We start from the raw sequence: 25,936 nt of genomic DNA, 5'->3' as shown, positions 1-25,936 counted from the left end.
TGCTTCGGTGTTGCTTGTGTGTGTGTGTTTATTGTGACTTTGCGAAATATTCCAGGACGAGAGACAGAAAGTCGTGGTCTCCCAGAACGAGAGAACGCTGCTTTCGGTTGAAACAGCTACTGGGAGCCCCCGAGGTCTTCCAGCGTCATCGCCGTGAAAACAGAAAGTACGGAAGCACATCATCTAATCTCGCTCCCTGGACCCCAGTGGGGCTCGCCTTGACTTCAGTTTCTCCCTCCTTTGGTGGGTGCATAGTCTTGAGAGTACGTGCCCCGGAATGAAGTCTTCGGAAAGGACGCGGAGATCTGGGGCGCGGCTGGGGAACGGGGCGGGGAGAGGGTGGAAGCTGGTGAATGTCCGTCTGTACCTGACAGGCTGGACTCGCGTGACCTCGTCTCCGCGCCTGCACCGCCCGGTTACATAAACTTAACCCGCGACTGGGGCGAAGCTCCCGGGCGCGGGCGCGGGGGAAGGGGGCACTCCCCGCCTTCGTCCGGAAGACCCGCTGCCCCTCGGGGCTTTGATCTTCCCGAGGAAACCGGCTCGGCCCGCCGGAGAGGCCGGCGCGCCCCGCCCGCCCCGCGCGGCCCCGAGGCCGGTCCTGCCGCGCGCCCCGCCCCCGCCGCCGCCCTCGCCCAGCCCCGCGCGAGCGCCGCGGTGCCGCCGCCGGGATGTGACCTTCAGAGCCGCCCGCTCAGGATGCCCGGAGCCACGGCCCCTCGGCGCCCGAGCCTCGCCACCGCCCCCCGGGCGCTCTGACCGCGCGCGCCCGGCCCCCCGGCCCCGGTCTCAGTGCTGGCCCTCGGCCCCGGCCCCGGCGCGCCCCGCCCCGCCGCGCCATGCCGCCCGGACCCGCCGCCGCCCTGGGCACCGCGCTGCTGCTGCTCCTGCTGGCCTCCGAGTCGGCGCACAGTGAGTACCGCGCGGGCCCGGGGCGCGCCGGGGCCGGGAGACCCCCCCCCCCGAGGGCGAGGGGAGCCTCGGCGTCCGCACCCCGCGCGCCCCGGGCCCCGGCGCCGCCGCGCTGACGGCGCGTCTCCGCTCTCTCCCCGCTCCTCCCGCCCGCCCGGGAAGCCGTGATGCTGCGGGCGCGCGAGGCGGCGCAGTTCCTGCGGCCCAGGCAGCGCCGCGCCTACCAGGTCTTCGAGGAGGCCAAGCAGGGCCACCTGGAGAGAGAGTGCGTGGAGGAGATGTGCAGCCGGGAGGAGGCCCGCGAGGTGTTCGAGAACGACCCCGAGACGGTGAGCGCGGGGCCGCGCGGGGCGGCGAGGAGTGCGCCCCGGGCCTTGGGGCCGCGAGCGGGGCGCCGGGGCAGGCGTGTCCCCTGGAGCCGCGCTCCCGCGGCACCACCCTTCAGGGGACCCCCGTCTGCGCGCGCACGGGCGGGAGCCGGGGGTCTGCGGCAAACCCTCCTGCGGGCACACCGACCCTTATGCAGGGAGGAGGGCAGCGGCGGCGGAGGGGCAGGGCGCTGTGCGCCGCCCCGGCCACCCTCAGGTCTCCTCCTTTCGAGCCGCTGTTCGCCCGGTGATGCCAGGTGCCCCTCCGTGGAGGAGGGGCGGCCGATGCCCGCGGGGAGTCCTGTGGACGCCCGCAGCCTCTTACCGCGGCAGGCCTCGGAAGGCAGCCGCCTTGAGGGAAACTGCAACTCTGACAGCTCAGCCAGAAAGCAGTAGGGTCCGGCTTAACGTAAACGAAATAAATGGTTGGAGAGCAGGAACAGCTTCCTGCCTCCCTGCCCCCTTGGCCAGATTAGAGGAGGGGGTGGGGCTGTCCACAGTTCCCTATCTAGCTAGAGGCGGGAGCCTTAGCTTCAAAGACGGAGGGCTGGAGTGCCGGAAGGCAGCAGGTCCCGGGCAGGGAGGACGGGGAGGGCGGAGCAGGGCTGGCACACGCGGGAGGGCGGGCCAGGCGGCCGCAAGGTGCGCCCTGGGAACCGCGGAGACTGCAGGAGCCTAAGGTGCTGGCTCAGGACAAGCTTCTATTAATAATGTCGTGAAGAACGTGGGGCGACAGGCAGCCGGCCTCGGGGAGTGGCCCTGGGTGCCCTGTGCCATCTTAGGTGGGGCAGAGGCTGGGGTGTGTGCCTGGGAGCCCCCCGCAGGGAAGCTGCTAGAGGGGTGGGCTCACCCTGCCGCGCTTCGCACCCTGAGGTCAGGATGATTTCACAGCTGTCTTTGGCTCTACTGGAATATTTCTTTTAAAGAATTCTTCTGGGGTGGAATAAGCATCTCGTGCAGCAAGCAAATCAGTGTGAAGGCTGCAGGCTTTCACGTTCCTGACTGGCTGGCTTGACCCACCCCGTGGTCCCCTCTGTGAAACAAGCTTGATGGCGATGGCCGAGCTGTGCCCTTCCTTGGCCTTGGCACAGCCCGCAGCTGCAGGGCTGAGCTGTGACCAGTGGCTCTCGGTCAGCAGTGGTGTGCGTCGGCCGGTGGTGAGCAGCAGTTCTGCCCCGACCCGTCTCTTCTGCCTGTCCTGCTGGCCCCGGGGAGCTTGCTCCGCGGAGCGTTTCTGAAGGTCCCATGCGGGCTGTGTGCTGGCTGCCTGGGTTGCTGCCTGGCTACGGGGTGTGTGATAAGTGTGTTCCTGCCAGTCACAGGCCCAGCCTGGAGCGCTGGCTCCTACAGAGCACAGGATGGGGCTTGCAGGTGACCGGGCTTGCAGGTGACCGGGCTTGCAGGTGACCGGGCGGTGAGGCCGCCTCCCCCACCAGCGCTGCTCCTGCAGGACAGAGAGGCCTTGGGCTGGACACACTGCACGCTGGCCACCGTACCCTCCCCAGAGCCTGCCCCGCCCCGCTGGAGCTGTTCTCAGGCTTGTTACAACCGTGTCTGCGCTTCGTCGCTCAGTCTTGTCTGACTGCAGTCCCGTGGACTGCAGCCCCCCAGGCTCCTCTGCCCATGGGGGATCTCCAGGCAGGAAGACGGGAGTGGGTGGCCACGCTCTGCTCAGGAACCTCCTCTGCAGTGGGTGAAACGAGGGCAAGGACAGCGGCGGCTTTCACGCAGGGCCTTGCGCTCCCCCGGCGTCCTGCCCTCCCTTCCCGGGGGAGCTGCCTCCCACACCCGCCCCATCCACCCCGTCAGGAACGCGTGGGCTCCTTGTACATCAAAGCCGCCTGTGGTTTTTCAGAACCCTGTCCTGCTTCCTGACCCGTCCCCAAATCGCAGTCACACCTTTCCCCTTATCACCAGCTTCCCGGGTGGACCGGCGCCTTCTGCATTCACTGAGGGGCAGTGGCTTCCGGAGGAGCCAGTTCGGGTTGGGGGTTGGGGCTGGTGCTTAGGGGACTTCCTCATGTCCGGTTCTGCTCTGGTCAACCAGATGCCCCGCCAGGGGTCCACGCCATTTTTTCCCTCACATTGAAGAAGTTCTGGATCCCAGGACAGGGGGACACCCTGCAAACACAACTCACTGCTAATAAGCCTTTGGAAAAGCAGCACGTCGAGTGAGGCAGCCCTGTGGCCTCGCCCATGGGCCCCGGCTCCTGAAAGTCTGGTCTCTCCTGAGGAGCATCGCTTCCTGGCCCTCAGACTCCAGGCTCTTTGTGATCGTGTGTGAGTGTGACCCCAACGAAGTTCAGGAAGTTGCGGGAGCCCCGTGCATCCTGACGTGTGACAGGGAGGCCACGGCCTCTGGGCTGAGAGCGCTGCCAGCTCAAGGGGCCGCTGCCAGGACAGCCCGTCCTCACCCGCCAGCTGCAGCAGGACGTCCTCCTCCGTCCCAAGTCTCCAGGGCTGCGGGCGGGGCAGAAGGTGGGGGCGGGCACCCTGTGCCTGGGCTGGGTGGGGGCTCCAGCACCTGGAGTGGGCTCTCTGGGCCACGTGCCCGCCCTGGAATCCATGGAGGCGGTGCCCTCTGTGCTGGGTGTGTTCTGGGTGCTTCCTGCCCAGGCATATTGTTCCACCCTGGGCCGCCTTCCTCTCTGTGGACGGGCCCCCCCTCTGAGCAGGTAGCTGTGGGTACCTTCCTGATTCCAGGGGCTGTGGGGCCCTGGAGAGGGTGTTTGCTATGACCAGTGCATTTTCTTGGCAAAACTCTATTAGTCTTTGCCCTGCTTCATTCCGCATTCCAAGGCCAAATTTGCCTGTTACTCCAGGTGTTTCTTGACTTCCTACTTTTGCATTCCAGTCCCCTATAATGAAAAGGACATCTTTTTGGGGTGTTAGTTCTAAAAGATCTTGTAGGTCTTCATAGAACCATTCAACTTCAGCTTCTTCAGCGTTACTGGTTGGGGCATAGACTTGGTTTACCGTGATATTGAATGGTTTCCCTTGGAAACGAACAGAGATCATTCTGTCATTTTTGAGATTGCACCCAAGTACTGCATTTCAGACTCTTCTGTTGACCATGATGGCTAGTCCATTTCTTCTGAGGGATTCCTGCCCGCAGTAGTAGATATAATGGTCATCTGAGTTAAATTCACCCATTCCAGTCCATTTTAGTTCACTGATTACCAGAATGTCGACGTTCACTCTTGCCATCTCTTGTATGACCACTTCCAATTTGCCTTGATTCATGGACCTGACATTCCAGGTTTCTATGCAATATTGCTCTTTACAGCATCGGATCTTGCTTGTATCACCAGTCACATCCACGGCTGGGTATTGTTTTTGCTTTGGCTCCATCCCTTCCTTCTTTCTGGAGTTATTTCTCCACTGACCTCCAGTAGCGTGTTGGGCCCCTACCGACCTGGAGAGTTCCTCTTTCAGTATCCTATCGTTTTGCCTTTTCATACTGTCCATGGGGTTCTCAAGGCAAGAATACTGAATTGGCTTGCCATTCCCTTCTCCAGTGGACCACACTCTGTCAGACCTCTCCACCATGACCTGCCCGTCTTGGGTGGCCCCGCGGGCATGGCTTGATTTCACTGAGTTAGACGAGGCTGTGGTCCTCGTGTGATTAGACTGACTAGTTTCTGTGAGTATGGTTTCAGTGTGTCTGCCCTCTGATGCCCTCTTGCAGCACCTACCATCTTACTTGGGTTTCTCTTACGTTGGGCGTGGGGTATCTCTTCACGGCTGCTCCAGCAAAGCGCAGCCACTGCTCCTTACCTTGGACGAAGGGTATCTCCTCACCGCCACCCTTCCTGACCTTCAACATGGGATAGCTCCTCTAAGCCCTCCTGGGCCCACACAGCCAAAGATGGAGAAGCTCTATACAGTCAACAAAAACAAGACCAGGAGCTGACTGGCTCAGATCATGAACTCCTTATTGCCAAGTTCAGACTTAAATTGAAGAAAGTAGGGAAAACCACTGGACCATTCAGGTATGACCTAAATCAAATCCCTGATGATTATACAGTGGAAGTGAGAAATAGATTTAAGGGCCTACATCTGATAGATAGAGTGCCTGATGAACTATGGAATGAGGTTCGTGACATTGTACAGGAGACAGGAATCAAGACCATCCCCATGGAAAAGAAATGCAAAAAAGCAAAATGGCTGTCTGGGGAGGCCTTACAAATAGCTGTGAAAAGAAGAGAAGTGAAAAGCAAAGGAGAAAAGGAAAGATATAAGCATCTGAATGCAGAGTTCCAAAGAATAGCAAGAAGAGATAAGAAAGCCTTCTTCGGTGATCAATGCAAAGAAATAGAGGAAAAGAACAGAATGGGAAAGACTAGAGATCTCTTCAAGAAAATTAGAGATACCAAGGGAACATTTCATGCAAAGACAGGCTCGATAAAGGACAGAAATGGTATGGACCTAACAGAAGCAGAAGATATTAAGAAGAGGTGGCAAGAATACACAGAAGAACTGTACAAAAAAGATCTTCACGACCCAGATAATCACAATGGTGTGATCACTCATCTAGAGCCAGACATCTTGGAATGTGAAGTCAAGTGGGCCTTAGAAAGCTTCACTACGAACAAAGCTAGTGGAGGTGATGGAATTCCAGTTGAGCTATTTCAAATTCTGAAAGATGATGCTGTGAAAGTGCTGCACTCAATATGCCAGCAAATTTGGAAAACTCAGCAGTGGCCACAGGACTGGAAAAGGTCATTTTTCATTCCAATCCCAAAGAAAGGCAATGCCAAAGAATGCTCAAACTACAACACAGTTGTACTCATCTCACACGCTAGTAAAGTAATGCTCAAAATTCTCCAAGGCAGGCTTCAGCAATATGTGAACCGTGAACTTCCTGATGTTCAAGCTGGTTTTAGAAAAGGCAGAGGAACCAGAGATCAAATTGCCAACATCCCCTGGATCATGGAAAAAGCAAGAGAGTTCCAGAAAAATATCTATTTCTGCTTTATTGACTATGCCAAAGCCTTTGACTGTGTGGATCACAATAAACTGTGGAAAATTCTGAAAGAGATGGGAATACCAGACCACCTGACCAGCCTCTTGAGAAATCTGTATGCAGGCCAGGAAGCAACAGTTAGAACTGGACATGGAACAACAGACTGGTTCCAAATAGGAAAAGGAGTACGTCAAGGCTGTATATTGTCACCCTGCTTATTTAACTTCTATGCAGAGTACATCATGAGAAACGCTGGGCTGGAAGAAACACAAGCTGGAATCAAGATTGCCGGGAGAAATATCAATAACCTCAGATATGCAGATGACACCACCCTTATGGCAGAAAGTGAAGAGGAACTAAAGAGCCTCTTGATGAAAGTGAAAGAGGAGAGTGAAAAAGTTGGCTTAAAGCTCAACATTCAGAAAACGAAGATCATGGCATCCGGTCCCATCACTTCATGGGAAATAGATTGGGAAACAGTGGAAACAGTGTCAGACTTTATTTTTCTGGGCTCCAAAATCACTGCAGATGGTGACTGCAGCCATGAAATTAAAAGACGCTTACTCCTTGAAAGAAAAGTTATGACCAACCTAGATAGCATATTCAAAGGCAGAGACATTACTTTGCGGACTGAGGTCCGCCTAGTCAAGGCTATGGTTTTTCCTGTGGTCATGTATGGATGTGAGAGTTGGACTGCGAAGAAAGCTGAGTGCTGAAGAATTGATGCTTTTGAACTGTGGTGTTGGAGAAGACTCTTGAGAGCCCCTTGGGCTGCGGGGAGATCCAACCAGTCCATTCTGAAGGAGATCAGCCCTAGGAATTTTTTGGAGGGAATGATGCTAAAGCTGAAACTCCAGTACTTTGGCCACCTCATGCGAAGAGTTGACTCATTGGAAAAGACCCAGATGCTGGGAGGGACTGGGAGCAGGAGGAGAAGGGGACGACCGAGGATGAGATGGCTGGATGGCATCACGGACTTGACGGACATGAGTCTGAGTGAACTCCGGGAGTTGGTGATGGACAGGGAGGCCTGGCGTGGTGCGATTCATGGGGTCGCAGAGAGTCGGACACGCCTGAGCGACTGCGCTGAGCTGGCCTGCGCTGAGCTGGCCTGCACTGAGCTGGCCTGCACTGCACTGGCGCCCTAGAGAGGGAGGAGCCTGGGGCCTTCCTGTGCATCCAGCACTTCCCAGGCTTCCCTCCAGGGAGGAATAGTCTCCTCCACGTTCTCTCAGCCTCAGGAGTGTCCACCCCGCCCGCCCCTGCAGCTCTGTTATTAGACTCCCTTCTTATCTTGTTTCCTTTTCTTGCTACTCTCTCTTGCCAGCACCGTCCTCCTCCTGGGGTCTTGTTCAGAGAACTCTGGGTGCCGGGCGCCCTGCTGGCCTCCTCGAGTTCTCCCGAAAGTTTCCAGCCCAGCACAGTCACCTTCCTACGTAGGTCCTTCAAGGCAAGAGGGCACCAGAGCCCGTACCATTGCCCTTGGCTTCAGGAAAGGATTCTGGATGAAAGACTCACCCAGCCTGACCCGTGGCCCAGGCCCGGTTCACCACCTCCCGGCACAGGGGCCACCTGAGGCCTGCAGGTCAGAGGGGGCTCCAGGTCTTGGTCCTCCATCCCCTTGTCTGTTTGAGATGAAGACAGCGATGCTCACACATCCACAGACTCGGCGCTCACACACACACAGACTTGGTCCTCACACATCCACAGGCAGCGATGCTCACATATCCACAGACAGCGATGCTCACACGTTCACAGACTCAGCGCTCACACGCCCACAGGCTCGGTCCTCACATGTCCGCAGACAGTGATGCTGACACGTCCACAGACGCGGCGCTCACACGTCTGCAGACTCAGAGCTCACACATCCACAGGCTAGGCGCTCACAGGCCCACAGACTCAGTCCTCACACGTCTGCAGACAGTGATTTTGACACGTCCATAGACACGGTGCTCACATGTCCACAGACGCGGTGCTCACACGTCTGCAGACTCGGTGCTCACAGGTCCACAGACTCGGTCCTCACATGTCTGCAGTCATTTTGACAAGTCCACAGACACGGTGCTCACACGTCCGCAGACAGTGATGCTTGAGCGTCCGCAGACTCGGTGCTCGCGCGTCCGCAGCTCGCCCAGGGTCACCCCCAGAGTCTGCCAGCGCCTGGCGCTGCCGGAGCCTGACTGCTGGCCTCACGCCCCTCCGTCTCTGTCTCTCCGTCTCTCTGTCTCCGTCTGGCAGCGTCTGTCTCTGTCCCTCTCCACCCGCCTCCACCCCTGACTCCCCCTCAGATGTAGGGGCTCTGTGGTGGGGAAGTTCCCCACCAGGAGGGTTTTCTGGGTGCAGTGGGTTTCAGAGCCCTGCGAGCTGCTGGTCTTCTCTTGAGCTGTGTGACTGTCCAAGGACACCTGTCTCCTACGATCCCAGCATCTTAGGGACAGCTTGGGGGGGACACCCTGGAGGAGGGGAAGACCCCTCCCTCAAGTCTTGCCTTGTTGCAGTGGCCTAAGGGGTCTCAGGGGCACAGAAATGGGGTCCCAGCAGGAGGGATGGAGGACCTTGTCACCCCCAGTGACCTCCAGGACACCCAAGGCCCACCTGCCCCCACGCCCCGCCCCACCGTGACGGCAGCTCCCTAACATTCACTCACTCAGATGCTGAGACACACTCCGCTCTGCCCCCTGAGGGTCCATCAAGGATGGGACCAGGCCCCACTGGTGCAGACTCAGCCCCAGCTCCTGTCTGTCCAGGAAGCCCCCTGCTCACTGCGGCCAGGCGTCCCCCAGGGCCCAGTCCCTCCCAGGTTTCCTCCACTGAAGCCAGCTGGGCGGCTTCTCTGAGTTGCCTGGCCCATTGCGTTTTCTCTGGAGCTGACTCCGCACGACCCAGAGGCCTGCAGACTGCTGGTTAGACGGGTGGCGCACGAGCCCACACGCGGGCCAGCCTCTTCCCCGGTGGCCTTGGGGGAGGGACAGCTCTGTCTGGCCCCTGTTTGCTGCCCCTGAGCCCTCGTACACGCTACTCTCAGGGGGTCAGCCCAGTGTGGAGCTGGGCCCTGCTGCCTAATGACAGGGCAGGCCCCTAAATGACGCGTCGTCCTGCCCGTGGGCTCAGCGTCTGTGGAAAACCTAAAGACATTCTGAAGGACACTGCAGGTCTGCCTATGGGACTTAGAAAGAAATGCCCTTTAAGAAGCGGATGCTCACAGCCTGGTTTCTGAGATTCCGAGCGGCTGGGCTGGGACGCTGTGAACCCAGCGAGGCTGTTGCTGTACGGTGCGCGCGGGATGTGCTTGCGCTCTGTCCGCTGGCTCAGAGGTCGGAGCTGTTTTGGGCTGCAGGCTTCGCTGCGGTTTGAGGGTTAGCATAGATATTGGGGTTCCTGGCCCTGTGGTGGTGCCTTCAGTCCAGCGATCTCACTGCCGTCCACGTGTGTACACCTGGAATTGTGACCCTGGCAGAGTGCAGGTCGTTACGTTTTAAAGTAATTTTTAAGGAGGGGTTGGGTGTGGGATGACCCCCACGCCCTCACACACTGTGCCCTCGCCCAGCTCCTGAGACAGCGAGGCCTCACCCCTGCGCAGCCGTCTCTGCTGGCTCCTGCCCTGCCCTTCTGCTCTGTGGGCTCCCGGTGGAGGCCCCCTGCTCACCAGGTACTGGTGGGCATGTCTCTGTTGGCAGCAGCTGGGCAGCATTCTCCCTGCCCCCGTCCCATGCTGTCCAAGAGCCCCAAGGCCCGCCAGCATGTGTGGGCAGGGACAGCTCGGGGGGCAGGAGCGGCGCTCAGAGTTCCCTGTCGCTCTGTAAAGTGTCAGCTGGAGCTGCCCTTCTGGGGCCCAGGAGGTTCCACGCCTGCTTTTTTCCGCTCCTGCCAGCATATCCACAGCTTCCAGGAAGAGCACCTGGCCAACAGTGGGGGCACTCCCTTGCCACCAGAGGGTGTGGCAAGGCCCGGCCCCCAGGGAGGCTCAGGACGGCCCCCGGGGAGGCTCAGGACCTGGAGAAGCTTAGGACCCAGGGCAGCCCAGTGGCTTCCTGTCCTGCTGGTGGGCACCCCAGCTGCGCAGGTGAGCATCGGAGCTGCATTTGGCCTTGAGAACAAAGGCCTCTCCGAGCAAAGCTGTGGATAATCAGCAGCACCGTGCAGGGGATGTGCCTACCACCCTGGGAGGCCTCTGCCAGGAGAGCGCAGGAGAAGGGGAGAAAGCCCTTCGTGCTGCCCAGTTCCCAGGGCGTTCTCACTGACTCATGAAATCTTCGCTTTGCAGGCCGTGCACACCTTTTTGCGCTCATTTTTCGAGTTCAGGTAGCCTGGTACTTTGGCCTCATCCAGTTCAGCTCAGTTCAGTCGCTCAGTCGTGTCCGACTCTGCGACCCCATGAATCGCAGCACGCCAGGCCTCCCTGTCCCTCACCATCTCCCGGAGTTCACTCAGACTCATATCCATCGAGTCCGTGATGCCATCCAGCCATCTCATCCTCGGTCGTCCCCTTCTCCTCCTGCCCCCAGTCCCTCCCAGCATCAGGGTCTTTTCCAACGAGTCAACTCTTCGCATGAGGTGGCCAAAGTACTGGAGCTTCAGCTTCAGCATCAGTCCTTCCAGTGAACACCCAGGACTCATCTCCTTTAGGATGGACTGGTTGTCCTCATCAGAGTGGCTTAAACAAGACAGTGTGTTTCTCTCTCACGTGAAAGGTGGCGGGCAGGCTGCCCAGGGCTGCTCAGCGGTGGGGGCCCCGGGACTTACACCATCTGTTTGTGCCCCGCGGCACGAGTGCGTGGCCTTTGTCCCCCAGGCCTCCTCGCACAGTGGGCAAGATGCTGGAGAACCAGCCATCACATCTGCATTCCAGCAAGGAGGCCAGAGAACCAAGGTACCGATCTCTGCCTTTACCCTGTCTTGCGCCCTGTGTGTCCCATTGGCCAGGACTTAGCCACATGGCCACGCCCAGTTGCAAGGGCCGCTGGGACGTGTAGTCCTGCGGCTGGCTGCACTCTTGCTCTAACTGAATCCAGAGTTCTGTTACTGGGGATGAAGGGAGAATTGGATGCTGGACAGCAGCTACAAATCTCTGCTGTGGGGGAGCAGTATTTGGAAACAAACCTGTTTTATGAGGTCTATTTCCAAGAGTATTTTCATGCCTGGCAGGAGACACGGTACTGAGCCATGCCAGGAGGCTTTGCACAACACGCCTCGCACGCAGGCCTTCCAGCTGCACTCTCACAACCTGTGCTGGGAGGGACCAGCCCCCTCCAGTCCCTGGCTCGTGCCCCACCCTGGGCCTCGGGTCTCCCATCCGCTGGAGCCTGCAGCTGCCTCAGGGCCCCGCGGACGCCGGGCTTGCCAGCAGCTGGGATGCCGCGGGTCCCCGGGGCAGTGGGGACTCGTAGGGGGTGGTGCGGAGGGATGTGCCAGGGGCAGAAGGGGACTGTGGGAGAGCTCTCAGTAGCGACGGGCGCTGGGACCTCCATGCCCCAGCAGTCACTGCCACCTGCCCCAGGCCCTGAACATAGCATCCAGGGCAGCTCGTCCTGACACTGGTGTGACTGGGACCCAGAGAACCCTTCCAGGCCCCTGCCGCGTGGGGGCAGGCTGGGTGGGAGGGGATGGCTGTGGGGGTGGAGGGGTGTTGCAGCCCCGGCTGTCTCACACACACACGGACACGCGTGTGCGGAGCTGCCGCGGGCCCCAGGCCACCTGTGCCTCTGGCTGGTGACGTCAGGGCTTAGTTCCAGGACCTCCCTGCAGCCTGCGCGTCAGTGTCTGAGGACGGAGGGGACGCAGTGCCCGCACTGGGTGCCCGGGGGCCCACCTGGGGTCCTCCGGGAGAGCAGGGCCTAGGGCATCCGGGAGGCCCGTGGCCTGAGAAGTAGCGTCCGCGTTTCCTTCGGTCTCATAGAGTCCTCCGCACCTAGTTGGGAGAATCTCAGGAGAGGAATTAGGGGAAGGAAGGGAAGAATGCTTTTGTCCGAACCCTGCCAGGAAGATGTGTGGAGCCCTGCGGGGTCAGCGGGCACCAAGGGAGTCTGGGCGTCTGCCTGCAGGAGGGGCTGTGCTGAGCTTCATGCTCTCAGGGCCCAGCGCCTGGGCAACAGCAGCCTCCAGACGAGACTAGGGTGCTGGCCTGGCCGGGCCCTGGCAGGCCCTCCCCCCCCCGGCTCCCGGGGAGAACACCTGTGTCCGCCCTGTCGATAAGCAAACTATTGTGACACCCAGCCTGCTTTCACAAAGAGTAGAGATCTTTGGAACTAAAATTGTGGACAGCTGCGGGTTAAAGGAAGCAATAAGCTCTCAGCTCACTGTTTGAGAAACAGCTGCATTTGTTGCAGTGTGGTGTGAGCGCCCTGCCACGTTGTGTGACCCAGGTAAAGGTCCCAGACACTCTGGACAAAAGCACTCAGGCACCACTGACACGCTGTGTCTGGAGGGCAGCGTCCGCAGAGCTCAGCGGAGCTGGGGGTGGGTGTCCCCAGCTCGTCTGCGCTCAGGGTGGGGAGCATGCGTGGCCGCGTGGGGGCGGAGCCCCAGCCTCACCTGGGCCCCGCGGGGCGTGAACGGCTCTCCTCTCCCCTTCGGGGGATGGCTTATAGGAGCGGAAGGAGAGGAGGGGCTCGAGTGTGCTGTGCCGTGGCGCGTGACACGGCCAGAGCCCACGGCAGCCCCGCTGCAGACCTGGGCGGGCCCCGCGGCCTTGGGTCAGCTGCTTGAAGGGGCTTTGGCCACGTGCTCCCGCTCTTACTCCTCCAGGAGAGGGCTTTTTCACAGCCGCAGGGTCGGTATTAAAACGTGTCGCGTTACCATCACCTCGTCCTGATTTGGGGACGTGGAGTGCACCCTTCTGCAAAGCTGCAGCCTCGCGGCTGCCTGTGAGAGGCAGGCACCCACCCTGCAGCCTCCCTCCTGCCCGGCCCTGGTCCAACCCCTGACTTCCTTGCCCTGAGCAGGCCCTGCCCACCCCCGCCCTGACTTCTCTTTCGGAACCAAGCCCCTCCCTGCATAACAAAGCCCGGTGCCCTCTGCTCTCCTGCCAACCCCAGACAGATGCCACGACCCACAGATCCCGGGGGCCCCCGAGAGTGCTCACCCCAGGGCCCCAAACCCGCCTGTCTGTCTGCTCCCAGAGCCCACTGGTGCAGGACTGAAACTGGGAGGAGAAAACGCAGCATGGTTTGCAGGGAGCAGGTCTGGGAGCCAAGGGGGGCAGGCCCCTCCCCCCAGCCCTGCACGGATCCCACCTTCTCCAGTGCTTGAGAAGCCCTGGACTTGGACTTGCTTTTAAGATAACATTTTTATAAGAAGCACCCCTGCCAGAAGGTTATTTCTAAAAGCATGAGCTGACCGCATCTGCCCAGGGCGCCCCCACCCAGCCCCCAGGCCCAGGGGCCCAGCCCAGTGATGGAGTCATGGGGAAGCCGGGCTGCGGCTGGCCTGGAGTCTCAGCTTACTCATCTGTGATAATGGGCTCAGGAGAGCGACCTTCCTGGGAGGGTGGTCAGGAGGGTTGGACACCAGCAAGCTGTGGGGGTCCCTTGGTTTCCTTGGGGAGGGGATTTAGGACCAAACGGCTCTGCCGTCAGCCCTGAGGGGTGGCAGAGGCAGGGGTAGGCTGCTGGGACCCCGCCCCCTGGCAGCTGGAGACCAGCTCCAACCTTGCAATTCGCTGAAAGGACGTGCCCTTCACTCCCTGTGTCCTCTTCTGGCCTGGTTTACAAACACAGTAGCTGCTGGGAGTCCTCCCACCGGAGTCTGAGGCTGGGCTCTTTCCGGCATGTTTCTCATCCTCCTGAAGGACACTTTACCCACATGGGATAGCTGCTGTTGGTGGCACTGGGCTGCTGGTTACACCGGTCTGTCTCAGCACACAAGCACCCTGCAGAAGCCCTGGGCCTCTTGGGCCTGCCCTCCCCCTCCCTGCCATCTTAGAGGCAGAAAGCAGCTTTCTGGACCATCCTTGCCCTCGCGCTCTGCAAGCACCTGCCTCCCAGGGGGAGGGGGAGGTTCCTAGCCCAGCGGCCGTGGGGGTGCTCAGACGCCAGGCACTGCCAGTTAACCGCTGCCTTTCTTTTTCTCTTTCCACAGGAGTACTTTTATCCAAGGTACTTGGGTAAGTTGAAATCATGGCCTCCTTTAGTCGGGGAGACATGTTACGTGTTGGAGGAGAGGTTGCTCAGACCTCACCACCGAGTCTTTCCTGCAGGGACAGAGCTCTGTGACGGTGAGGTGGGGCCTCCCAGGCTCCCGGAGCAGAGCCTGGTCTGCGTCCCTCCCACCGTGGTGACCGCTAGTGTTGCCGGCAGCCAGTGTCGCTCCACTCTGACCCCCAGCCTAGCTGCTTAGCGGGGAATATGGTTGGCTTAGTCTCAGGACTCCCCCCTGTGACGTTACTAAAGACCCTGTGGAGCTCTTGTCTGTGTGGGCTGTAGCTATTGACACCATAAGACTAAAGCTGAGAACATTAGAGATGATTTTGCTTAACTTGGACGACGAGATTGTGCAAGCAGCCGCCTTAGCTGTCAAACAGCGACGTCTCTGTGAGTGTTAGGGGGAGGGGGGCTGGAAAGCCCCCTGGACTCTGGGGGGAGCGAGAGGAAGGCGGCCCGTCTCTCCAGGGCGATCTGGAAGTCCCCACGGAGCTGCTCCTCGGTCAGTGCTGTCCAGAGGGCTGCTGGGATGTCTGCACTTACAGTGAGAGAGGCATTCGGGGCTCTCCCTTCCAATGGGTCAAGGGCATTTGGGTCACTTTCCCGCTGGCCTTGCAGCCTCGTAGAGCTGCTTCTCTGGGGCACACGTCTGGTGGCAAGCAGGGTGGACTGTGGCCGGCCCTGAGCAGCCCAGCCCGCGCCCCGTGTGGCCTTGCTCCTGGGTGTGCGGGTTTGTTTCCTCAGGAGGGGTGACGGTGGTCCCCTGGGTCGCCTCATGCCCATGTCCTTCACATCTGCTTGAGCAGCAGCGACCTCCCAAAAGGCCAGTGAAGTGCTCAGCACCCATTGTGCCCAGATGCACGTGGTCGCTCCCCAGCGCCGGCCCCGTGTGGAGGCCCAGTCGACTGTGTAGGAGGGAGGAGGAGCTTGGTCTCCATCAAACCCAGGGCGCTGTTCCAAACAGGGTCAGGTTGAGATGGAGCTCAGGTCTCTGCCACGGTCAGAGAGCCTCCTGAGGGCCACCAGAGAGCCTTCTGTGCAATCGCAGGAGCCTCCTCCTCAAGGTTACAGGGGCCGGCGCCCCGTGGACAGAGCTCTGCCCGATGGAGGCGCCTGGGCGCATCAGCATGAGCACGTCTGTCCAGGGTGACGCCCTCTCCGTGTCTTGCAGAATGCATCAATGAACATGGATCTCCATACAGAAAGAACCCAGCTTTCGTCACCTGTGTGCAGAGTAAGTGCACTCCTGCCTCACAGCCCGAGCCTGGGATCTTGGGGTCTCGCAGTCATTCCCAGGGGCCCCAAGTGTCCCTGTGGCCTTCGGAGCCACAGCCTGAGGTCAGCCCTCTCAGCCCTGAGCCAAAGTGTGTGTGGCATGAAATGCATACCTCTGCGAGGTGGAGGGAGGGCCTGTCTGGGCCTGCCTCCTGGTCAGTCAAGTCCCGTTCACCACGGTCCCCGGTTCTGAGAATGTTCCCAGCCCACTTGGTGGGCAGCATGCTGGGTAAGCAAGGCACACTGGCAGACTCTGGGGCTCTGTCCAGTTTTTTATTATAACAAACAAGCCAGAGTGGCCTCCTTGCCTCCCTGAGCACCTCTGAGCTCCTAGGAGTGGAAGTACGAAGGGAAAGCTGTGTCCTTTCCCGGTTTTGACGCAGACCTGGCCCATTATCCCTACAGAGGGCGGGAGTGCCCCCCAATACTTGCACCAACCAAATGTACTTCTTTTTACTTTATATCTCTTCCAGTAGAAAAGTGAGGAAATGACCCTCAATCCGTTCAGCTTAGTTTTTCTTACTCATGAGTGAAGCCAAGCTTCGTGTATTTCTTTCTCTGCAAATGGCTTGTTCATATTCTTTGCCTACCTTTCTCAGTTTGTAGGAGTTGACAATAGATTTTGCAAGTTAGCCGTTTGTAGTAAAGGTGCAAGATTCCCCCCCCCCACCCCCCAGCTCACCACGCATCTTCATTATTACTATTACTTTAAATCATCAGACGATAACACTGACATTTCTCGTGTCTGGTCACATGGCTTTCAATCCACACATACACACGTCTCAGCTGAGCCTGACTCCAGGCCTGGCTCTGGCCTGAGTCCCATGGAGCAGACACGTTCTCTCTGCCCCCTCAGCCTCTGGTGCAGCTGTCTGTGACCCGACTGTCCCCACAAGGGCAGTGTCTCGGTGCTTGCCCTTCTGAGCACGCCCTGCCCAGGTCGTAACTTGCCGTTGCCCTCACATTTCTGGAAGGAGGAGCAGAAGCCTCGAGACTGGCCTCCACTGACCGTGGCAGATGCCTAGCATTCCAGTGCACAGGGCGGCATCCCCCTGCACCCTCCCCCTGCACCCTCCCCCTGCACCCTCCCGCTGCACCCCCCCCCCCCCCCCCCCCCCCCCGCCGCCGACAGCGGGCAGATAACCACTCACCTCCCTCCTGTGGGGCCTGGATCAGGACTCAGCCCAGAGCCTGTCCACGGGCTGCCTGCGTCCACCAAATTCCTCAGAAGCTTGGGACACCCGCAAGCACGCTCCTCACCCTGCCCCAGAGATGAGCTTCCCAACGAGGCAGCAAAGGAAAGCGGGTGGAATTCTTCCTGCTGGGAGTTGTCCGCCCCCAGGAGAAGGCGGGGTTGCCCTCCCGGCCTGGGGACCCTGAGATTTGTAAAGGGGGGTGTGGGGCATTCTGGGCGAATTCCAGGCGAAGGTAATGAACTCGGGCTCGTCTGCAGTAACTTAAGTCTAACCGAGTGTGTCGCGTGGGGACACACCCTTGTGCAGCTGCCTCCCATGGGGCCCCTGACGTGCTGGGTGCTGTGGAGGGACGGTGGGACCGTCCGGGTCGGGAGCTGCCTGGCCCTGCGCATGTCCCCAGCTGCCAGGGGTCCTGGGCATGCTCCGAGCGAGCTGGACGCGGGGCTGCTGAGCGCTCAGGGAGCAGGGGCCACTGCTCGAGTCTTGGGGAAAGCCGGACAGTGCGGTGGGGACCTGTACCTGCCTCCTGTGCCTACCGGGGCCCTGTGACCTGCTCCCTGGGAGGTCTGGCTCTGGGACCCTGCCTGGCCTGGCCTCTCCCCCGCTTCCCCAGGGTGCAGCCCCAGCCTCTAGCTTGCTGGGTGGGTGGCCGCTCCCTCCAAGATGACCTGAGTTTCCTGGGATCAGTTGGGGCCTAGCCGGCCTGGTCTGTGAGCCCCTCTGGGGAAGGTGGGAATCGGTATGGCCAGCCAGGGCCAGCAGGGCGACCTCAGTGCCCCGGACCTGCCTCCGCGCTCTCCCAGCTCAGGGCCCCTTCTCTTTGCTCTCCACTCAGAGCTGCCTGACCAGTGCTCTCCAGACCCCTGTGACAAGGAAGGGACCCACGTCTGCCAGGACCTCATGGGCAACTTCTATTGCCAATGCAGAGACGGCTGGGCAGGGCGGCTTTGCAGCAGAGGTGAGGCTGCATCGCCTGGGGAGACGGGGCCACCCCTCGGGGCCGCCCCGGGGCCTGGGCTGGTGGGGGACACAGCCACACCAGCCTGTCCAGCTGCAACAGGAGTGAGGAGACTTTGGGGGGCTGCCAGCTGTGTGGGGGCACAGGACCCTCGCTGGTCGGCTCTCAAGGGGCAGATGGGTGGGCGGGACCCGCAGCCTCTCAAGCCTCCCGGGGGCCTGGACATCTGGGCAGCGGGCGTCCTGCCGCTGCCCCGGGCAGGGCTCCGTCCAGCTTGAAAAGCCACCGTGCTGAGCCCCCAGCAGTGCCCGAGCCAGGCCAGCTCTTCCAGGGCGCCGGGGGGTGGGGGAGGGGGCACGCCCTCCCTGAGGCAGGCTACCCCACTGTCTCGGCCCCCACCGATCGGAAGGGAGTCGAGAGCAGGTTCACCTCTGCCCTCCTTGAGTCCACAGTGTGCTGGGTCAGCAGAGAAGCTGCAGGAGACCCCTGGGACCTGGTTAGAACCCTCGGGCACTCCTTCACTGCAGAGGGAGCCCTGAGCCCCTCAGAGCCTGCCATCCAGCCACGGAACTGGATCCCTGTGCCCCCCACCCAGGACCTGAGGGTGGATTCCACGGGGCTGGGGCTGCAGACACTGCCGAGTGTTCCAGGCGGGTGTGGGTCACCTCTGGCTCCGTGTGCTGTTCCCAGATGTCAATGAGTGCAGCCAGCAGAACGGGGGTTGCAGCCAAATATGCCACAACCAGCCGGGCAGCTTCCAGTGTGCCTGCCACGGGGGCTACATGCTCTCCCCAGACCGTCGGACCTGCCACGGTGAGTCTGAACCGGGACCCCCAGCCTCTGTGCTCACCCGTTCACTTTTGCCGTTGCCAGAAGCCGGCAGGCTGAAGCCTCAGTCGCTTGGCTCCTCTGCACGAGGCTGAGGCTGTGGCTGGCTCCTTGGCTCTGGAGGGAGGGCAGGAGGACGTCCCGCAGACACAGCACATGCCCAGGCTTGTCCGTGGCCACGGGCCCCAGAGCCGGGACACAGGCTGATTCATGCAGACCTGTGGACGGAGCCAGCCCAGCTGGGGAGGCCTGCCTGCTCGGGGCGGTGGGGGGGGGGGGGGTGGGGCGGGGGGGGTCGCCAGGCCTCCTTCCCGGCCACAGAGCTGCAGACGCTCCTGTGATGTCAGGGCCCCGGATGCCTTGTGGGGAGGTGCGGGCAGGACGCCTGGGGCCCCACTGCTCGCTGCTACAGGATCAGAGCTCACAAACGGTAGAGAGGGAAGGTGCCTTTAATCAGAGTGCTGGCAATCTGGGGAGATGGTGGGCTCAGCAGCCCCCAAAACCACCTCCGAAGCCTCAGCTAGGCCTTGAGCACTTTTAAAGGGATGCAGAAAGGAGTCTCATTAGCCACTGAGACGGGGTGTCAGCGCCCTGCTCCCCGCACAGTGTGCAGGCCGCTCAGCTCTCCTCACAGCCCCTCCAGGCGCGGTCTCACTGCTCGGTCACGCAGTTTGCTCTTGAGGTTGCTGAAGGGGAAGCCGGGGGAGAGATCTGGTCATCTGCTGTTTGTTTCTGGTTCTTCGGTCCGCAGAAAGAACCATGAAGTTAAGCAAGGTGCTGTGTGAAGGTGTACTTGGGCCAGAGATGGGCGAGCAGGGCGGGGCCTGGTTAAAAGCTGGTTACAACACAGCTTTGCTAAAGTGGCGAGAAAGGGGGCCTCCTGCTGAGGGCAGAGTCCTGCAAAGGGCTGCTCATAAGTCCACACTTGCCAGAACATCACTGCATCTCTGAGGGGTTGAGCTGAAGGTCTGTCTTCTGTAACCTTCCTGCTGACACGGGTGCCACGCTCTCAGAGGGAACGAGGTCTGTGTAGGCCTGGAGCATCTCTTTGCTGACGGTTCCAGTTGCCTCCTTACACATACGGGCAGAACGAACGATTCCGATGCCCACAGAGACACAGGCTGTCGGGAGCGACAGTGTGAATCCCATCCTCTCAAGGCCACAGGCTTAGTTCTGCTCAAGACGAGCCACTTCCGGCACCTGCAGCCTGCGCTTCGCGCAGTCTGCCCCTCGCCTCTGGCGGCAGTCACAGCCTCTGTAAACCTCCTCAGAAATGCTCATCCGACTCTGAGTGTGACTGTGGTCCTTCCTGAACAGAACTGCTCAGTTTCATACTTGGGGGTGGGGGGTGCCTGCAGGGTTCTGCTCGACGCCTCCAGGGTCCTACCTTACCACCCCCGCCCCACTGGCTTCCCAAGGCCCCAGTCACCAGCCTTCCTCTGAGAAAGGTCTGCTCTGGAGTGAAGCAGAAGGCAGCTACCCTGCCCCCCCCAACTTCTTCAGTCAGTCTGGGGCTCCCCACAGCCAGCACCCGGGGCACCCCAAGAAACCGCTGCAAGCTGCCCGCTCCCCAGAGGCACCCCTCTCTCATCCCACTCTCCAGAGGCACCTCGCCTGCCTGCCTCCCTCTCGCTATGAATTCCCATCTGTCGCGGCATCACGAGGGGTCAGGGCCCGGGGTCTGGGAGCCCCAGAGGCGCCCCGAGCACAGACACGGGTTGGCTCTCTTATCTGGAGAAACCGCTTCCAGTCCATGCACTTCGGTGCCTCCCGGGCCTGACGAGACGCGGGAGGCCTCCACGTGTCCCGGTGGCGGTTCCCATCCCTGCCCTTCACAGCCGTCTGCCTCCCCGAGAACACGCTTCCAGGCAGGCCGTGTCGCAGGGCAGTCACTGTGGGGCGTCAGGAACCCAAGGGCTTCTCCCCCGCTTCTCCCGGAGCCCTTCTCTACTCTGGCTCAGCCTCTCCTGTGCCCGCAGCTTCCAGGGCAGTCCCGCGGGCCGGCCCGGACTGCAGGGCTCAGACTCTAGGGGAGCCCTGTGCTGTGCGTGTGGTGCCTCAGGCACTGGCGCCGCCCTGAGAAGGCGCCCTCTTCGGGAAACCCCGAGGGGTGGCTTTGAACCTCTGCTCGGCCTCGCAGACCACCCAGGGGTGAGGCAACCTCTGGCTCTGAGTGAACCCCAGCATCCCGCATCCCTGCTGCCCTGCGCCTTGGCGTCACTGATTCCTTAGGATCCCTGCAGTGAGGCACCTTCCCATCATGTCCTCTGTGGTCAGCCCTGAGATGCTGAGCGCGAGGGGGTGGGGACCCTGCGCCTGCGGGCTGGGCTCCTGGGGTCTGCTCTGAAGTGCTGCCCAGCCCTTGCAGACGAGTCTCTGGGCACTTTCTCGGCTGCCGATGGGACCACCCAGAGGCCATCATCGCTCGTCGTGAGCTTCCATGGAGCCAGTTAGGTTGAGCAAGACCGCTGGGTGGGCTGCAAGCTTTCCCTACGACTGTGGTGAAGTTTGGCAGCTGACGGCACGGTGTGGGGTACCTGTCCATGGCCCCCAGTGTGAGCGTGGTGCCTACCCGCCTGGGGACTCCGCTTGGCACCTCCCGCCCCTGAATAGCTGGGGCTGGTCTGGACCTGGACCCACTGCCAGCCCTGCCCACGTGGGCTCGGCCCAGCCTGGCTCCTACAGTGCCTGTGGGCTGGGCAGCTCAGTGCAGATCAGCCCTGACAGTGGGGGCCCCGCAGGTTCACAGGCTCCCTGCAGGGAGCACGTGGATCACTCCCGCTGTCTCTGGGAGGAACCTTAGTTTCCACGTCTGAAAGCCCATGTTTGCCGAGCTGCGCTTGTGACAGAGTTGGGAGCCGCTCTGAGTCTTTGCGGGCAGCTCTTATTCGAAGTGCCAGCTGCACTTTCTAGAAATCCCGTCTCCTTGGGAACCAGCTCTTGGCTGCAGGCTTCTCCTGTTGACGCTGGTCTGCCCATGCGGCAGAGGGGAAGGAGCCTGAGTGACCCCGGACAGCCACTGATTGCGTCTGTGGTGCTGGCTCTCCTCGGGCAGACCTCAGTGTGAGGCCCGCGCAGTCAGCCTGGCGGTCGGGGGGCTCTGGGGGTGCGGGCTGGGGCTTCAGCTTAAAGGGCCCCGGAGGCGCCGTTTTACCTTCCTGGCCTGTCATTTGGATTCGGCAACAACTCTGTGCACCGGCCCAGCCAGCACTCTGCAGCGACAGGAGTCAGCCTTCTCAGCCAGGCCCCCGATCAGAAGCTCCCCACCCGCCCCCAGCCCTGCTTCTGGGCTGGGGCTGAAAACCCAATGGTTAGAAGGAAGGGAAGAGACAGCAGAGGAGGGGGGGAGGGGGAGGGGAGAGGATGGACGGTGGGAGGGGGAGGAGAGGAGGGGGAGGAGGACGCGGCACTGACTCTGCCAGGCAAGGCTGGGCTCCTCCCGCAGAGCTGGCCGCCCCTCCACAGTTCCTGGCCAGCAGGCAGCAGCTCCTTCCAGGCCGGCCGCCAGTACGCCTGGTGGACCTGACGCAGCTGGTTTTTCCTGCAGACGTAGACGAATGTGTGGACGCGGGCGCCTGCGGGGCGGCGCGGTGCCAGAATCTGCCGGGCTCCTACTCCTGCATCTGCGACGAGGGCTACGTGTTCAGCTCGCAGGAGAAGGGCTGCCGAGGTACCCACCTGAGGCCACACGGGACACACACCCACGCACAGGGCACCACGCTCCAGGGAGCACTGTGTGCTGCGTGCTCCCCAGAGGATCTGAGCACCTGCACGCGCGTGACATAGTCCCTGCCTCACCTGCACGCGACGTGGCCCCTGACTCACCACACACACGGCGTGGCCCCTGACTCACCTGCACACACGCGGCGTGGCCCCTGCCTCAGCTGCACACACGCAGCGTGGCCCCTGCCTCACCTGCACGCGCGCGACGTGGCCCCCGCCTCACCTGCACACGACGTGGCTCCTGCCTCACCTACACACACGCGGCGTGGCCCATGACTCACCTACACGCGCGCGACGTGGCCCCTGCCTCACCTGCACGCGCATGACATAGTCCCTGCCTCACCTGCACGCGGCGTGGCCCCTGACTCACCTGCACACGCGCGATGTGGCCCATGACTCACCTGCACACGCGCGGCGTGGCCCATGACTCACCTACACGCGCGCGACGTGGCCCCTGCCTCACCTGCACGTGCGTGACATAGTCCCTGCCTCACCTGCACGCGGCGTGGCCCCTGACTCACCTGCACACGCGCGATGTGGCCCATGACTCACCTGCACACGCGCGGCGTGGCCCATGACTCACCTACACGCGCGCGACGTGGCCCCTGCCTCACCTGCACGCGCGTGACATAGTCCCTGCCTCACCTGCACGCGGCGTGGCCCCTGACTCACCTGCACGCGCGTGACATAGTCCCTGCCTCACCTGCACGCGACGTGGCCCATGACTCACCTGCACGCGCACGACGTGGCCCCTGCCTCACCACACACGCGACGTGGCCCATGACTCACCACACACGACGTGGCCCCCGCCTCACCTGCACACATGCGACGTGGCCCCTGACTCACCTGCACGCGGCGTGGCCCGACTCACCTGCACACACGTGACGTGGCCCCTGACTCACCTTCACGCGACGTGGCCCCTGACTCACCTGCACACGACGTGGCCCCCGCCTCACCATACATGCGCTGTGGCCCCTGCTGCACCTGCACGTGTGTGACGTGACGCCTGCCTCTTGTGCGACTGGCCCCTCCCCAGAGACACAGGGAGGCGGCAGGCGGGGCCCCGGCTCTTGGGCAGCTGCCTTCTCTCCTGCCCCCAGTGCGCCTGGCCCAGCCACGTCCAGGGGCCCAGACAGCCACGCTGCCTCCCACCACCTCCCCGCCTGGGGCCTGTGGCTGCCCCTCTACGAGGAAGGAGATGGGTGGTCCCAGCCTGCCTCCCCAACCCCCCAGGCCCTCCCGGCTCCCCCACGCTGGCCACTGTCCTGGGCAAAAACCCACGCCTGAGCCGTGAGCCTGGCGGCCTGTGCGTGCCGACCTGGCCGTGCTGAGGGCTACCATCCAAGCGCACAGCTGTGTCCCCAGGAAGGAGCCGGGTGGGAGCCGTGGGCCACGCGGGGCTCCACCCTGGGCCTTGCATCCGCCGAGGTGCCATGGGGGCAGGTTCTGGCGGCCCTGCGGGCTCAGGGGCTCCCTTGTGGTCGCAGATATGGACGAGTGCGCGGAGCAGCGCTGTGAGCAGGCCTGCGTCAACTCCCCCGGGAGCTACACCTGCCACTGCGACGGGCGCGGGGGCCTGAAGCTGTCCCGGGACATGAGCACGTGCGAGGTAGCCCTGCGTGGCGGGCGGGGCGGCAGGGCCCCGGGGTTTCGGTGCCCCCGCCTGACGGCCGCGACCCCCGCCCCGACAGGACATCCTGCCCTGCGTCCCCTTCAACGTGGCCAAGAGCGTGAACTCCCTGTACCTGGGCCGCATGTTCAGTGCGATGCCCGTGATCAAACTGCTCTTCAAACGGCTGCAGCCCACGAGGTGAGAGGGTGGGAGGGCATCCAGCCCCGAGGGGACATGGGCACGAGGCTGCCCGGTCGGGGCACCTGCCGCCCAGTGCAGCCACGTGGGTCTCAAGGCTGGTGTCGGCCTTCCCTGCCCAGCGACTCACTGCCAGCATCAGCGTGCCGACGGCTCCCAGCCTGCCCACCTGGCGCTTCCTGAGGCAGGGCAGGGACACAGGCCACAGCTTACGGTGACCCTTTTGCTCCCGCCGGCCTGCAGACTGGTGGCTGAGTTCGACTTCAGGACCTTCGACCCCGAGGGCATCCTGTTCTTCGCTGGAGGCCACCAGGACAGCACCTGGATCGTGCTGGGCCTGCGGGCTGGCCAGCTGGAGCTGCAGCTCCGCTACCAGGGCGTGGGCCGCGTCACCAGCAGCGGGCCCGTCATCAACCATGGCTCATGGCAGACGGTGAGTGGGGCCCCCGCAGCCCTGCCCAGGACCCCGCGACGCTCACGTACACTCCCTCAACGGTCAGCAGGCACGGCCCCAGCAGGGCGGCTCCGGCAGGAAGCCTGTACCCTGACGGGCGTTATCTCATCGCAGAAGCTGAGCTGGGCTCTCACTGCCGGGACGGCAGTCCTCAGTGGACCAGCTCCACGGGGGCCACCTGGCTCTGTCTGGAGACGCTTCTGTTTGTCACAACTATGGGTGGGGGCTCCGGGCCGCTGGATTGAGGCCAGGAGGGCCACTGGGCCCCTGCAGCACACAGGGCTCCCGTTCCCAAGGACCCTCCAGTTCAGACCATCAGCTGCCCCAAGGCTGAGAACGGGCTGAGGTCTGGGTGCCTGCCCCGCCGCCTCATGCTGTCAGTGGGGGTCAGGGTCGGCCGTGACTCACAACACCATCCCGGGCTCTGCCTCTGGGCCCGCTCCCATCCTGCTGACCTCCAAGGCTCACACTTGGCTGCCCCTCGATGGAGGCGCCCTGATCGCCCAGGGCCTGGCCTTCGGCCGTCGGCTCTGTCGGTACCACGATGCTTGGAGCAAAGTGGCCTGTGACACGCAGGCTTCCTTCCAAACTGTTAGCACTGGGCTTTTGGAAGTAAGTGCTTGAAAGAGAAATGAGAAAAGCATTCTTTTTTCCTTTCTAAGCAAAGATAAAATGGAAAAAGTTGCCCTGGCCTCCACGAATAAAAGCACTGTAGACGTTTGCTAGTGTTTCCATCCCATTAATGGGTCCAGCTCCTCCTCTCCTAGACTCTTAAACCCCAGGCACCGTCACAACAGCAGGAGGCGGCCTTCCGCAAAGGGGCAGATAAGACAGTCGCTCTGCCGGGAAGCTGTCCCCGGGGTTGAGGACACTCCACGCGTGGGGGCCCGCTACTCCGAGCTCGAGGCGCACATGGAGGCTGAGCGCCGCCGGGACTCTGCCGGGGAGTGGGGCTGGGGGAGGCACGGCCAGCGGGTGCGTGGCCCCAGCACCCCGCCCACCCCAAGACACACCTGGCTCCAAGACAATCTGCCTGCTCTCTGGCGCCCGCCAGACCCCCCGCCCCCGACTTTGCCTCCTCAGCAAACTCAGACCCCGCACCTGGATGTTTCTCCACTGGAGCCGAAAAGAAAGCCAGGGGCTACTGGGGCTGAGGAAGACGCACTGAACACAGAGTGATCGGCTTTAAACTCTCCTACAAGGAGAGCAGGGGAGAGGGGGCAGTTTTACAGAGAATTCAGGTGCTCACTCAGCATCCGGTCTGCGCCAGGCACTGCCCCACTGCAGGAAATGCCCAGTTAGAAGCTA

At 61.8% G+C, this 25,936-nt stretch overlaps 1 protein-coding gene and 1 long non-coding RNA gene across 2 annotated transcripts in view; one reads left to right on the top strand and one right to left on the bottom strand.

The window, feature by feature from the left end:
• Positions 1–335: 335 nt before the first annotated feature.
• The window catches only part of GAS6 (growth arrest specific 6), a 31,900-nt gene continuing 6,299 nt past the window's right edge, over positions 336–25,936 (top strand). The window contains exons 1-10 of the mRNA XM_069602459.1: positions 336–912; positions 1,075–1,241; positions 14,323–14,347; positions 15,556–15,618; positions 17,691–17,813; positions 18,504–18,626; positions 22,189–22,311; positions 23,852–23,973; positions 24,056–24,174; positions 24,418–24,607. Coding sequence (XP_069458560.1) covers positions 840–912; positions 1,075–1,241; positions 14,323–14,347; positions 15,556–15,618; positions 17,691–17,813; positions 18,504–18,626; positions 22,189–22,311; positions 23,852–23,973; positions 24,056–24,174; positions 24,418–24,607 — 1,128 coding nt within the window. The 5' untranslated portion in view covers positions 336–839. The remainder of the gene's footprint in view (positions 913–1,074; positions 1,242–14,322; positions 14,348–15,555; positions 15,619–17,690; positions 17,814–18,503; positions 18,627–22,188; positions 22,312–23,851; positions 23,974–24,055; positions 24,175–24,417; positions 24,608–25,936) is intronic.
• LOC138446963 (uncharacterized) lies at positions 19,075–22,636 on the bottom strand. The gene is made up of 2 exons (XR_011259629.1): positions 22,056–22,636; positions 19,075–21,853 (listed from the first exon to the last, which is right to left on the bottom strand). It is a non-coding gene; the product is annotated as an uncharacterized lncRNA (long non-coding RNA).

Source organism: Ovis canadensis, chromosome 10, assembly GCF_042477335.2.
Source record: "Ovis canadensis isolate MfBH-ARS-UI-01 breed Bighorn chromosome 10, ARS-UI_OviCan_v2, whole genome shotgun sequence".
Taxonomy (NCBI): domain Eukaryota; kingdom Metazoa; phylum Chordata; class Mammalia; order Artiodactyla; family Bovidae; genus Ovis; species Ovis canadensis.
This window is presented reverse-complemented; position numbering and strand designations above follow the sequence as displayed.